The sequence below is a fragment of the Coptis chinensis genome, chromosome 3, assembly GCF_015680905.1.
Source record: "Coptis chinensis isolate HL-2020 chromosome 3, ASM1568090v1, whole genome shotgun sequence".
Lineage (NCBI taxonomy): Eukaryota > Viridiplantae > Streptophyta > Magnoliopsida > Ranunculales > Ranunculaceae > Coptis > Coptis chinensis.
In genome coordinates, this window is record NC_141458.1 from 75,984,218 (window position 1) to 75,998,164 (window position 13,947).

At 35.5% G+C, this 13,947-nt stretch overlaps 2 protein-coding genes across 2 annotated transcripts; one reads left to right on the plus strand and one right to left on the minus strand.

Annotated features, from left to right (window-relative positions):
* Positions 1-7,054: 7,054 nt before the first annotated feature.
* LOC147510842 (protein FAR1-RELATED SEQUENCE 5-like) lies at positions 7,055-8,101 on the minus strand. Its single transcript, XM_086598264.1, has one exon. It carries the CDS (start codon positions 8,099-8,101, stop codon positions 7,055-7,057), a length of 1,047 nt encoding a protein of 348 aa, XP_086454390.1.
* Positions 8,102-9,330: 1,229 nt separating this feature from the next.
* LOC147510843 (uncharacterized) lies at positions 9,331-12,157 on the plus strand. The gene is made up of 3 exons (XM_086599348.1): positions 9,331-9,475; positions 10,046-10,412; positions 11,331-12,157. Exons 2-3 carry the CDS (start codon positions 10,233-10,235, stop codon positions 11,781-11,783), a joined length of 633 nt encoding a protein of 210 aa, XP_086455474.1. The 5' UTR covers positions 9,331-9,475; positions 10,046-10,232; the 3' UTR covers positions 11,784-12,157.
* The last annotated feature ends 1,790 nt before the right edge of the window (positions 12,158-13,947 follow it).

Consider the following 13,947-nt stretch of genomic DNA (forward strand, 5'->3'; position numbering starts at 1 on the left):
GTTGGTGAGGCAATGGTGATGCGATGCAGAGATGGTGGATAATTTATAAGCACCCAAAATTGTAATATTAAACCCGTAAAGACATAGCATTTTGGGTAATTATATTATGTGTTTAATAATCACGAAATAATTATATTTTCGTACTTTTGCAGGTTTTCGCAGTTAACATGAATATAATGATAAAACCTGCATCAAAGCACGAGAATATTGTGCATACTTGAAGTCTTCTCACTCAGCCCCAGTGAAGCCGAACAAAGCCTGCCTAGAGCCGAAGATTCCAACGGGACAAAACCAGTGATGAACGGGACCACGTGCAAAGAAGTAGCAAACTTCCAAAGCCCATATTTTTCAAACCTGGACTCCGATTTTAGTAAGTGAACTACCAGAACGACCAAGGCGACTAATTCTTCGCAAAGACAGAAAGTTATAAAAATGTTAACATCCCAGGCCGCCACTGGTCACAGACGTGGACCCACTCTGCGGGCCCACAAGAAATAATGAGTCATCATGCATGGACAAGTGGCAAGTTATGGACACTCTTGGACACCTTGCAAAACAAGATAAGACAATAAATTAAATACATGACTAGACTTTTGATTAGAAAAGGTATGAAAAAAGTTTGGATGATTTGAAGAAAAAACAAACAAACTTGTAATAAATGTGGGAAGGCTTCACGTGAGAGAGGGGGGTATATCTTTTGGGATGTTGGAGAAAGGGGGCATTCCATTTTTCATTCTTGCATTCCATTTTTGTTGTTTACTTTTCATGCATGATATTTTATCCTATTTGAAGCTTTTGTGTTAGGTTGATACAGGAGGTCTTGAACTTCTTAATAAAATCTATTTTCTTTAAGTTAAATTTCCAGTTCTTTCTTTGCTTCTTCTTACTTTTTCATTTCATACATGCAAGACATAAAATCCATCCAAGGACCATGAGCTAAAACCCTCATAATGGGAGGGTTAATGATGCTCATGTGAGGATCAGGCTGTATTTTAGTAGTCCAGAATCACTACTTAGGAAAATAGGTTTTGATTATACATCCGGCCCCAAAATGACTGAGTCTGATCAAGTTTAGAGTATTGATACTCCAGACCAGTCTCATGCGAGACCCAATTAACACTAGGTCAAGTCTCATGCGAGATCCTATGGTAGCCATTAGCCCTCTAGTTTGCCCAGCTGGTGTATAATTAAACCAGGAGTTGAAGTGATATTCCAGAGATGGAATGTTAATTCAACTTCTCATGCTAGTGAGATGAGTACATCTTACTAGGGATCAATATTTGACGCCGTTTTGGATTTGTCTATGAACTCGAGACGGATTAGAGTTGTAGTAATAAGGTACTCTAAAAATTTGTAACTGATATTGCATAATTATGATTAACCCTCTTCCTGTATCTCTCTCTCTCTCTCTCTATCTAGTTTACTAAATACCATCATCCATCTACATCATCTATCTACATCATCCATATACCATCTCATACATACACAAAATGAGCGAAGGTCAATTAACTGCTTATATCGATGGTAGAAATTCGGCACTTACATTGGCGCCTCTGTGGGGATCATAACGAAAAGCTATATATGTTTCAAGTTTAGTGATATTGGAGTGGTAAAATTGATTAAAAAAAACAATAGAGAAGGTTTGAATTAATTTGGTATAGAATTGGTTACCAATTCCCTGTAGAAACATTGAGACTCGCTAGATATGAAAAGCAACAACTAAAGTGGTTCTCAATCCATAATATGAACATCAAAATGTGCATGCTCCAAAGCCTTCTACAAATAGTGCATTGAAGGAGCTACATAGATCCATTAATGTTTGGTAGTGATATGTGTAGTGTATGTTTTACTGCTATGTATATGGGGCAGGCTACCTTAACATCTTGTCTTGACATCCAAAACCTAAAAATGAACTTGCACATTAAATTAATGACTGATGTTTGGTAGAGAAGATCTTCTTACCATGAATAAAATCTCCACCAAAACTCATCTCAATTGGATATGTATAACTTTATTAAAAAGAGTGCTAAAATTATGTATCGTTAGATAAATATTGGACTTAAACACAACTTTTGATAAGGTTAGACAAGTTCAAATGTCTCAATATTTTATGGAGATGATATTTATGGTATGGAGAACATATTTTCATAAAATCCGCCCTTAGTTCATTGTGGATGTTGTGGATGTCAAAATAATATGTCAAGGTAGCCTATCCCCCATATATATGGGTTGACAGCCAAAAATCTAACATCAACCTTACAGCCGAAACTCACCGTTGGATCACCCAATCTAAATTAGAAATCAAAGGCCCAAATATTGCCTTAACTAAATAGAACGGGGGTATTTTGCTAAATTACTTTCTTTCTCTCCAAATGTTCATTTCAATTTTGCGATCAAAACCCTTACCTTCTCGCTCTCTCTCTCTCCAAAAATCGAAAATTTTCATTTTAACTATCAAAAATCAAAATCAAACTGAACCCAAAACAAATGTCTCTCCTCCAACAAACTATTCTATTTCACGTACCCAAATTTGAAATAAAAAGATCCCAAAACCCCCTATTTATTATTTTCAGCACCTAAATTTGAAGAACCCATTTTCATGCAAGATCTGGACCCCTTTCACAATTTCTCTCAAAATCGTACAAACCTCAATTTCCGTTAACCTAGAGTTCAACTTTGATGCAAGATTGCTGCAAGACCCATGGTTCATTAGGGAACTACCCAATAGTTATCTTCAGTGATTTTGATATGTAGATGAGGAAGAATGTTGGGGTGTGGTGGTAGGTCTTCAATCGAGTAGAAAGTTGAAGCAGTTTGGCTTAGGTCAAGAATCTTGATAGCAAAGTCAAGGCAGGCGTTTTGGTCTTTTAATTTGGCTTGGTGTACTTCCGATGTCACATTGCCACAACTGAGTTTCTTTTCAATGATGTACGAAGTTCGTAACCTGGGATCAAAGTTGTTTGCCATGGCTGGCTTTCAAGTTTCAAGAAAGCGTGGTGACGAAGAAAAATCAAGAAACAGGAGAGAGAATAGGAAAGGACGAGAAAACCAAACTTTAAATTGTGTTTTCGATGTTGAAGCGGGCTAAGTTCGATTGCTATTTTAGAGATGAACTTAAACGATATAAACACGTGCGCTTCTTCTATGTTCAAGCAATGATCACCTTTCTTGGTTTTGGACGCACATAATCTTAAAGGTTTCTAGAAGTTGAATGTCCAACAAGAGTATGAACATTCAGTGTTCATAGTCCACTAGGAGTATGAACACTGAATGTTCATAGTCCAACAAGAGTATGAACATTTAGTATTCATGTTCATAGTCCAAAAAAAGTATAAACATTCAGTGTTCATAGTTGATGCAGTACAGTTTGTCAATGAACTTGTCATATGATGCGTATGTCAACGAAGTTGGCATACGTCAATGAACTGAAAAAGCGGGTAACAAAGTCGAAAAGACATGGACATGACTAGATTTGATTGGAAATGTCAAAATAAGAATAACCCATAGCTTTGCTAAGGGCACCACCCTCTCGGGCCCTAAATCCATCGTTTAGGCCTTCAAAATTACGTTTTTGCCATTTTAGGAAAATTTTGTTTTTGTTATATCTTTTGATAGGAGAGTTCGTTTTCGATTTGGTCAGTTGGGTTAGTTCTATTTTGATTAATAGTTTCTTAATATGTGGTTATCTCAAAACTTCCATTTTTTGAAAAATTTCGAGTTTTGTGGTAATTAGGGTATTTTGACTAGTTTCTTAATATGAATGTTCGAGAGTATGAACATTCATTGTTCATAGTCCAATTACCACAAAACTCTAAATTTTCCAAAAATGGAAAGTTTTGGGATAACCACATATTAAGAAACTATTAATCAAAATAGAACTAACCCAACTGACCAAATCAAAAACGGACTCTCCTATCAAAAGATATAGCAAAAACAAAACTTTCCTAAAATGGCAAAAACATGATTTTGAAGGCCTAGACGATGGATTTATGGCCCGAGAGGGTGGTGCCCATGGCAAAATGGTGGGTTATTCTTATTTTGACGTTTCCAATCAAATATGGTCGCGTCCATGTCTTTCCGACTTTGTTACCCACTTTTCCAGTTCATTGACGTATGCCAACTTCATTGACATACGCATTAGCAAACTGTACTGCATCAACTATGAACACTGAATGTTCATACTCTTGTTGGACTATGAACATTCAGTGTTCATCGTTGATGGGGACACTGAATCATAGTTCGTGATTACGAACGAAACTTTGGAATTTCGCCCGGAATTTCAATTTTTCAAAAAAAACGGAATTCCGAATATAGAGTCGAAATATCCGAAATTCCGAAATCATCCAAAATTCCAAATGTGATAGGGGTCGAAATTTAATGAATTTCGGATTTTTGATTTGTCGGAATTTCGAGAATTACAAAATTCCGAACTATGTATTGAATGCAAGGCCCAAAATAGCGCTGATATATCCGATATATCATCGATATATATCGTTTTTTTGGTACACTGACATCGATATATCTAATATATATCCACCGAATATTGAATCCTTTATTTCCTAATATATATCGGAATTTCCGATATAAAACTTTATATCGCCGATATAATCAATATATGTGATATTTACGATATATATCGTTTGACTTTTTGACCATTTTTTAATATAAATATATGATATTTTTTATATTTCCGTTATTTTACGATATTTTTTCTGATATATCCGATATATGTCGATTTTTGGGTACACCGAAATATTCACCGAATTTGATATTTTGGGCCTTGACTAAATGTTCATACTCTTGTTGGACTATGAACATTCAGTGTTCATAGTGTATGAACACCGAATGTTCATGGGTCAATTTGAGATACCCCCCTGTTATCTCTTCCACCTCATTACCTTTACATACTACTTCAAACACTTCACCATCCCCAATTGAAAATCTTTGAGGAGGCCCAACAACAAATTCCACAAATAAATTCAAAAACCAAGTATCATCAGCATCAGAATCATTCACAAACATCATACAATCACTGTCATTCTTTATACTTAGTCTATCCCCATTTAAGCAATATATTGGGTCACCACCAATCTCAAGTTCATAACGAAATTGGTTCGGGACAAGCGTAAGAATCAATGCATTCAATTGAACCAAGCACAAATTTTTTGCATCAACATTAAAAATTCAATAATCAGACCCATTAATATAATCTTTTGCAGTAGTCATTATAGTTAATGAATTTTCCCCCATGGTGCACCCAAATTTGTATCTTGGGCAATGGAGTTTCAGCAATTCAATTCAACTCAAAGATCTAGTTTATCATTTCACATCTTAATCATAATTAAAACAAACATCCACATCACAAGTTCAAAAGAAAACAAGATATGTATACTATGAACGAAAACTATTTCTATCTACTATCTTAATAATCATTATCCTTAACTCTGCTTGCATCAATATCCTTAACTCTGACAGAACTCAAAACTTTGACACCCTTAACTCTGACAGAACTCAAAACTCTGACAAACTTCAGCTTGCATCAGTATCCTTAATAATAGACCATGAAAACGCAATCAATAACCAAAAATACTTACATTTAACAGATTACGCATTATTTTTCTCTGGACAATTTCTCGAGTCATGATTAGCAATCTTTCCACAATTTATACACATTCTTCCTAGATTGTTTAGGACTATCTCCCTAGGGGATTTAAATCTCTCCGCGTTCTTCTTTCTCCCTTTTGTTTGAGAAATGTTAAAATTCAAAATCAATATATGAAATAAATATTTGAAAGTCAAAATGAAATAAATATTAATTAATATCAAATTAAACATTAAACCTATATCAAATTAAACATTAAAATCAATTAACCTGTGAGGTATCAATCGAAGGCTCTTCAACTGGAGGCTCTTCATTATCTGCGACTCCTTCGGAAGTTTCATTCAATTTTGAAACTCCAACAGCCATTTCACCCATCTTTTCTATAAAATATTAAGGGTTAACTAGTATTACACCCCCACACTAGATGACCCACTAGTATTCCCCCCACTAGATGGGAAATTAGGGTCTCCCCCCCTAAATACACACAAAAAAAAAAGTCAAAGTGGGTTTACCGAAAAAATTTTGTGTGTATTTAGGGGGGAGACCCTAATTTCCCATCTAGTGGGGGGAAATCCTAATTGGTTCATCTAGTAGGGGGGTAACACTAGTTCACCCAAATATTAATAAGCCTAAATAGTATTCCCTACATCGTAAGCCACTTGAGAAGCAACATTAATACAATGAGCCACTCTCAAAGGTTCATGGTTTTCATGGCCGACCACTAATCCAGTATCAAACTACGCTCTATACGTGTTTGCCTTTTGCATCTACCGCTTCAAAAGAAAATACATTGGAATCTCTTCGATCTCGTAACGCCAAAAAAGCTTTAACATATGACCACAAAGTAGCCCCATAAACTGAAAATGCTTACATTCACAGTCTCCCTTTAAGGTTCTTCTATTGAAACTCACTTTCCAAACGAACTTCTTCTGCGGGTCTCTCAATTTTACCATGTAGCTTCCAGTTTTCATTGTTGCTAATCTCGTCCCCATCAAATTTGTACTCCGTCTTTGCCTTCTCTAATTGCTCCTTAAATTTATTGAATGGATTAATTATATAGACCTTTGTAGCATGCATAAGGAGAAAATCATCTTTAGGCACAATTCATGAACTATGCTCGGTGCGGTAATCAGAATCTCTTTCATTCCTAGCAATCAAAGCCAAAGACCTCTCATTACCATGTACAAACTCCATCAGCCTAATTGTCGAATTTACAAATTGGTCATAATGAAAATTCATCGATTCACTTCTCCCAGTCGTATGCATACCAACAAAAAATGTGTCACTGAGATAACAAGGCACCCCTTCTCCCGTATATTATACATTTCTGTCAACCAAGGATTTTCAGACAACTCATTATTCTCTATTATTGTACACCATCTTCTTTCAAAATCACTAATCCTATACGAGAAAGAAATAGTGTTCTTCAAGTCAGTTACTAGTGTCTTAATTTTAGTAAATGACAACTTCTCTTGAAAAAGTATCAGGGAATACTTTGGCAATAGCTATAGTCATCGCTCTATCCTGGTCAGTGATGATTGTCGTTGGCGCACAACCAACCATGGCTGCAAGCCATACCTTATACAGCCATATGAATGTATCTTCTGTCTCATAAAGTAACAATGCGCAACAAAACTGAATCGACTGCATATGATGGTTGACTCCAGTAAAAAGGGCAAAAAGCATAGAGTATGCATTGGTACAATATGTGGTATCAAAAGAGACAACATCCCCGAAATATTCATACTGCACTTGAGACCTCCCATCAACCCATAAAAAATTTACTGCAGTCCCATTTTGATCTAGATTAATGGTGTAGTAGAACTGAGGATTCTCGGCACTCTTCTGCATAAAATAGTTAAGCACGGCAGTTGCATCACCTTCTTTAGGCATTTTTCTGGTTGAACCGTAATGATGGTTCCAGCAATCTCTCTCTGTAAACCCAAGTTCTTCCCCATTAAAAACAGTTGCAACTTTGCTGACTGGTAAACCATTTTCACCAAAAATTTCAGTCAACCTCTTCGCCGCTTCAGGCATATTTTTGTTTAATCTCATGCAATTTCTCTTTACTAGACTAACAAAATTGTGGCTATGGTCATTTTCAGCACAACTTACATAGTATATATCTTCGTGTTTTCTTTTCGTAACACGCATTCTAGCGGGGCAACTACACCTGATAGTGCTAGTATTTCTAGAAACACCCACTTTTCCAATTTCTCTCTTGTTATGGAGCCCTTCACGAGAGCAAAAGATTAAACAGCCCGTAGCCAAATCCACACCGCTTTTTTTCCGATCTGTCGACCGAACACGAGTCTCAAATCCCTCTTGTTGACCATACTGTTTGTAATAAGTCTTTGCGTCGTCAACACTACTAAAAACCATACCTACAAACGGAGCAACTAGTTTATGTATTTCTCTGTCCGAGGATTTATTAGAAGAAGACCCAACAACTACGTCTTCTTCCATACTGATAGCTATATTTTCTGCCATTGACTCCATTATACACGTATTTCAGTTTGATTAAATTATTTAATCAAAATATTCAAATGTAAAATCAATTATTCACAAAGCTCTGTTAAAGTTGATTTTTAGAATTTCAAATTTCGGTTTGATTTTGGGTTTGATTTTTGGGTTTGATTTCAGTAGTGGAGGAAAGAGTGAGAGCGCACGAGAAGGTAAGAGTTTGTTTTGGGCTCAGTTTGATTTTGATTTTTGATAGTTAAAATGGAAATTTTCAGTTTTTGGAGAGAGAACGAGAAGGTAAGGGTTTTGATCGTAAAATAGAAATGAAAATTGGGAGAGAAAGAAAATAATTTACCAAAATACCCCTGTTCTATTTAGTTAAGGCAATATTTGGGCCTTTGATTTCTAATTTAGATTGGGTGATCCAATGGTGAGTTTCGGCTATAAGGTTGTAGTTAGATTTTCGGCTGTCAACCTACAAGATGAGTTAAGTGCTAATAATTTGTACCAATAATTTGTACCATATATATCGAGCGGGTTCCGTTTACCATACTTTTTATACCATAGTTTATACCACACACCCCTACAAGATGAGTTAAGTGCTAATAATTTGTGGAATTTTGGTGATTGACCGAGCACAAGATCAGGTGTTGGAGGAGATGCTACCAAAATTAAATAAAAACTACAGAGATACACAACTCGTTCAAAGTGTTATAAAGTTGAAGATTTTGAAGTGACGAATTATGACAACCTTTTGAGAGGAAACATACATAATTGGTTTTCTAAGTGCAGTTAAACACTACAGAGTGTTGAATCCTTCAGTACCAGAGAGCATGTTTTGCATAGTCTTTGTGCTTTTCCTAAAAGGTACATCGAATATCATCATTCATCAGATGTGTTTGCTACTTATGGTGATTGCAACTTACAAGCTCCTGAGTTTGAGGCTCAAAGATGGGGAAAAATGTGTTTGCTTGTGATTACAATGAAACACTATCTTGAATTTATTTACGAGTTTCTTTTAGGATGGTGGTATTAATATTTGCAAACAGAATAAGTTTATGGAGTGGTTTCCTCAAAAAATTCTTAGGGTGCGTTTGTTCTGAAGGAAAGACTATGGAAAGGAAAGGAAAATAGGTGTGGTCCACCTTTTCCATAGTTTTTTGGCTGTTTGTTTGTCCCATGGAAAGGAATAGGTCATTCCGTATGGAAACAAAACTAGGGAAACGGAAATGGTTTTGTGTCCGTGCCCTACCCCTAAAAAAATCGCGGAAAGGAAAAGAAAAAAAAAAAAAAAAAAAAAAAAAGATAGCGAACCACTTCAAAAAAAAAAAAGAGGCGACAGCTCAAGCCACCACACCCTTCTTCTTCTCTTCTCATCTTACACCACTCAAACTTCATACTCTATCTCAGGTACTTTCTTCCTCTCTTGTTTTTCTCTTTGTGGGATAAACATATTTTTTAAATATACAATTTTTTTCTTATTATGTTATATAGGCATAGTATTTATTTATGTCAAATAATTTGAATAAACATATCGTGGCCTAAAATTACCTGTTCATGTTTTAGTTTATCCCGCATAAAATGTTGTTGTGTTATTTTACGAAGAAATGGCGAAGGCGGAATAAAATTTATATAGTGCCGTTGAAGTTTGGAACTACACGTAGCTCTTAAATTATCATACTCATAGTCGTCACTATGTATATAGATATATACACATACATAGTTAAGCTGCTGCACACATGACTTTGGTAGTGTGAGATTACGTGTAGAATTATGACAAGGTAATCACATGTAAAGTTAAGCTGATAAGGTAGTCACATGTAAATGCAATCACAGGTAAACGACTATGTATATAGATTACGTGAATGTGTATATAGTGTTCGGTTTAGAACTTGTTTGGAACTACACATACACATAGTCGCCACTTATATATATAGTGTTCGGTTTGGAACTTGTTTGATCATATAATAATTTTAATAGGGATGACAACACAAGCAACACCTCAAACACCACATGCACCAAAGACGCGATCGAGAAGGGAGACTAGTTTGGACTCAATCTATGGATGATGTCATGTTAGAAGTTTTCTTGGAACATCTTGAAGAAGGGTTTAAGGGGAACCGGTGGATGGAAGAAAGAAATCACATTCTTCGCTGTCACTGAGGCAATGAGAGATCAGTTGGGTTTTGCTATCGATATTGAACACGTTGAAAACCGAATCAAGACAAAGAGGGCTGCGGTTAAATCATTCAAAGATTTGAGATCTTTTTCTCATAGTGGTTTTGGTTGGAATCCGGATACAATGATGATAGAAAGTGATGCTTCAGTATGGAAAGATGCAATTAAGGTAAGAATGTTTATGCGAACAAGTTTTGTTAGTTATTGTAGTATAGTGAGTACTTTAATTATTTGATTCTTTGATAACATAGTTATTAGTGCCCAAGCTAAGATTTTATGTTCCTTTAATTTTGTGACAAATAATATATTGTGTAAGCAGTTTTTGTTGGTTTAATTTCTGGTGTTGGTTAAGAAGATTCTTGAAAAATTGTGCTTGAGAATTTGGTCTCGGGGCTTGAATAAGATTTTTAGATCTGTGAGTCTGCTTTCTAATACAATTGGATTCATCTTGTTTCGATATTTGCACAGTAAGTTACGACTGTTTTAGTACATAATGGTCAGCCTGGATTTTTTTGACGAAATTCTGTGTTTGGTGGCGTTCTGTGCATTTTCTGTTGGGAACCTCATTTCATGGCCTGAAAGTTAGCTGTAGACAATGTAGTTTAGTTTCATACCCAATTTACCTTGTACTAATCCGAGTTATACAAATAAAGTTATGACAGTTTTAGTGCAGATAGGTCAACCAGGATTGTTTTGACGAAGTTCTGTGTTTGGTGGCGTTCTGTGCATTTTCTGTTGGGAACCTCCTTTCATGGCCTGAAAGTTAGTTGTAGACAATTTAGTATAGTTTCATACCCAATTTACCTTGTACTAATCCGAGTTATACAAATAAAGTTATGACAGTTTTAGTGAAGATAGGTCAACCAGGATTTTTTTGACGAAGTTCTGTGTTTGGTGGCGTTCTGTGCATTTTCTGTTGGGAACCTCCTTTCATGGCCTGAAAGTTAGTTGTAGACAATTTAGTATAGTTTCATACCCAATTTACCTTGTATTAATCCGAGTTATACAAATAAAGTTATGACAGTTTTAGTGCAGATTGGTTCAATATTTTTTTCTTGAAATCCAACAAATATTTTTTATGTCGCAGGCAAACCCGAAAAGGAAGACCTATAAAGGTAAGCAAATACCTAGGTTGTTGGAGTGGGTTGAAGTGCTTGGAGACAATATTGCTTGTGGTAACATACAAAAAACTGGTCTTACGGTGGATGAGGACGCTACAGTGGCAAGTGAGATGGACATGTCATCACAGGTTCAGTATTCAGATACTTTGCTTAGGGAAGGCATGCGTATCCATGTGGATAACTTCCCACCAACTAATAACGAGGGTGGAGGCTCCCACACTGCTACTTCCCAACCATCAAGTCAGTCTGCCCGTCCAAACAAATTGCCTCAGAAGAAGCGCAAGAGCATGGAAGGTGAAAGCAATGATGTTATAGAAGGCATAAGGCTTGTTATGCAGAATGTGGCAGATTCTTTGCGTGTGAGGAGTGAAATTGAGCGTGAGGGATTGCAGTTGAGGCTAGTAAGAACAATGCTCTAGCCCTCACTTGGGACCAAATTTGTTTAGCCATTGATGAACTTGATGTGTTGGATGAGGAACAAAAGATTGCAGCTATGGAGTTGTTTTCACAAGATGGTGCTGAAAACCTAAAAATGTTTTTTCTCAAGATGAATACCAACAAGCGTGCTAGTTGGTTATTGAAGAAGCTTGGTGATAATTGAGTGGATGGGTTCTTAAGTCTTTTGGGGTTGTTTTAGATACACTTTGGATATGCTTTAATGTGTTCTTTTTCTTTTTATGATGGAGTGTTAAAGTCTTTTGTAGTATTTCAGATCCATTAACTATTTTGGATGTTTTCAAGATTATTGTAGTATTTTATTATTGTTTTAGTGAATGCAACAATAGTTTATGTGTTTGAGGGAGTTTTCTATTATTATTGTTAGACAATATTATATATGAGTTTGCAGGTGTCATACAAGTGTTCATACTCCTAAAACAGAGTAGTTTTTGTCTTTTTTTTTGGTTCTATATGCTAAATTCATTTTAATTTACAAGTTTCATATATATATCTGCAAAATGAAAAAGGTCATGCCATTTGTTTTTTATTTTATTTTTCCGAGAGCAATGAGTTTTGGAGAAAAATGATAAGTAGTTTGGAGAAAAATGATAAGTAATATTGATGAAGTATTCATGTTTCCAGCTTTCTTTTCCTTTCCACAGCTTTTGCATAACAAACAGGATTATTCTTTTCCTCAGTTTTACTTTCCTTTCCACAGTTTACCAAACAGACACATATTTAAAACTCTTTCCATTCCATTCCATTCCATTCTTTTCCACAGTGGACCACTTTCTTTATTTCATTTCCTTTCCATTAGTAAAATTTTAACAAACACACCCTTATTCTCGACTCAAGTTTGTTCCAAGAACTTCAGATCATGCATATAAAATATATTATGGTTGTGGTATTAAAGTAAGAATCAACATGAAATCTCACATATTGGACGGACCAGCTCGACTAAGTTCATTAGACGCTTTTGTTATCTTCCAAAAAAATCACGTTTATGTTTCTCTTTATATTGGAGGAGTTTGTCTCATATGCCAAATCGATTAGTTAAGCATTCTAGTCCTGTCCCAATATGGATTCAAGTTTACCATCTTCGATCTGTAAGAGGAAAGCTTGGAGGTTCAAGTCAAAGAAGGTTGGCTTCTCGTACTATCACTGCCGTTTCGAAAGCTATATTATCCAAGAAAATTGTTGCTTCTCTAGTATCTTGGTGTAAGCGGCTCAAAAGAGATGATGATTCCCTTTATTTGATTTTTACTTTCTTGTGAAGTTTCTCTCATAAGGTTATTGTGTCAAAACATGTTGACTTAGATTTAGAGACTGGAGCAGAAATCTGTGCCTAGCAGCATATAAAACATTAGTACCTTTGGAACATTAGCAAGGAGCCAAAGGGCTATTATGATGAATTGGAAGTGGCTAGCATCCCTGGTGCAAGCATGTTCATTCCTTGATGATCTTTTCAGAGGTAATGCTACTTTAATGTAATGATCAAGAATATTTGCTCAAAGTTTGGACGATTTGAGATGAAGGAAAAATAAATGTTTTTATTGATCAACAATGGTGGTTACATGAATCTCTCGTTTTTCTCTGTTTACAAGTTATGAAAATGGCAAAACCAGAATCGGTAAATCAAGAAGTAAACCCTAACCCTAGTTTTAAGAAATTATAAAAAAAAAAGTGTTGAGGAACAAAATACAAAAAACAAAAGTTTTAAAGCTTGAGAACTAACCATTTTTCAAATAAAGATAGTTGGACAAAGAATGTAGCAACAAAGAAGTCTAAGATTAACTTCCAAAAATTTCACACAAGTTTGAAGCTTGTCCTGTAATGGCTGTTGTGTTTTGTTTTTTCGGTTTTTTAGGTTTAAAAGATAAAAATGCTAAAGAAAGAGAAGGAAAAAGTCTTAGGGCTTGCTTGTTAAAATTTGCCCAATAAGACTTTTTCCTTCTCTTTCTTTAGCATTTTTAGGGCAGGAAAACATTTTCCCACTTAAAAATTTGCCAAACAAATAATTAGCAGGAAAATTATCTTTTGCCCCTGTTTGTTTAAAATGTTGGAAATGTTGGCAAATGTGATTTTCCAGGTTTGGCGGTGTTTGATAAAAAAAATTTCCATTGGCAAATTTTTAGCAACAAATCA

Coding starts and splice junctions, on each gene's coding strand:
- LOC147510842 (XM_086598264.1), bottom strand. CDS start 8,101: ATGGAGTCAATGGCAGAAAATATAGCTATCAGTATGGAAGAAGACGTA.
- LOC147510843 (XM_086599348.1), top strand. CDS start 10,233: ATGAGAGATCAGTTGGGTTTTGCTATCGATATTGAACACGTTGAAAAC. Junction 10,413..11,330: donor TATGGAAAGATGCAATTAAG/GTAAGAATGTTT, acceptor TTTATGTCGCAG/GCAAACCCGAAAAGGAAGAC.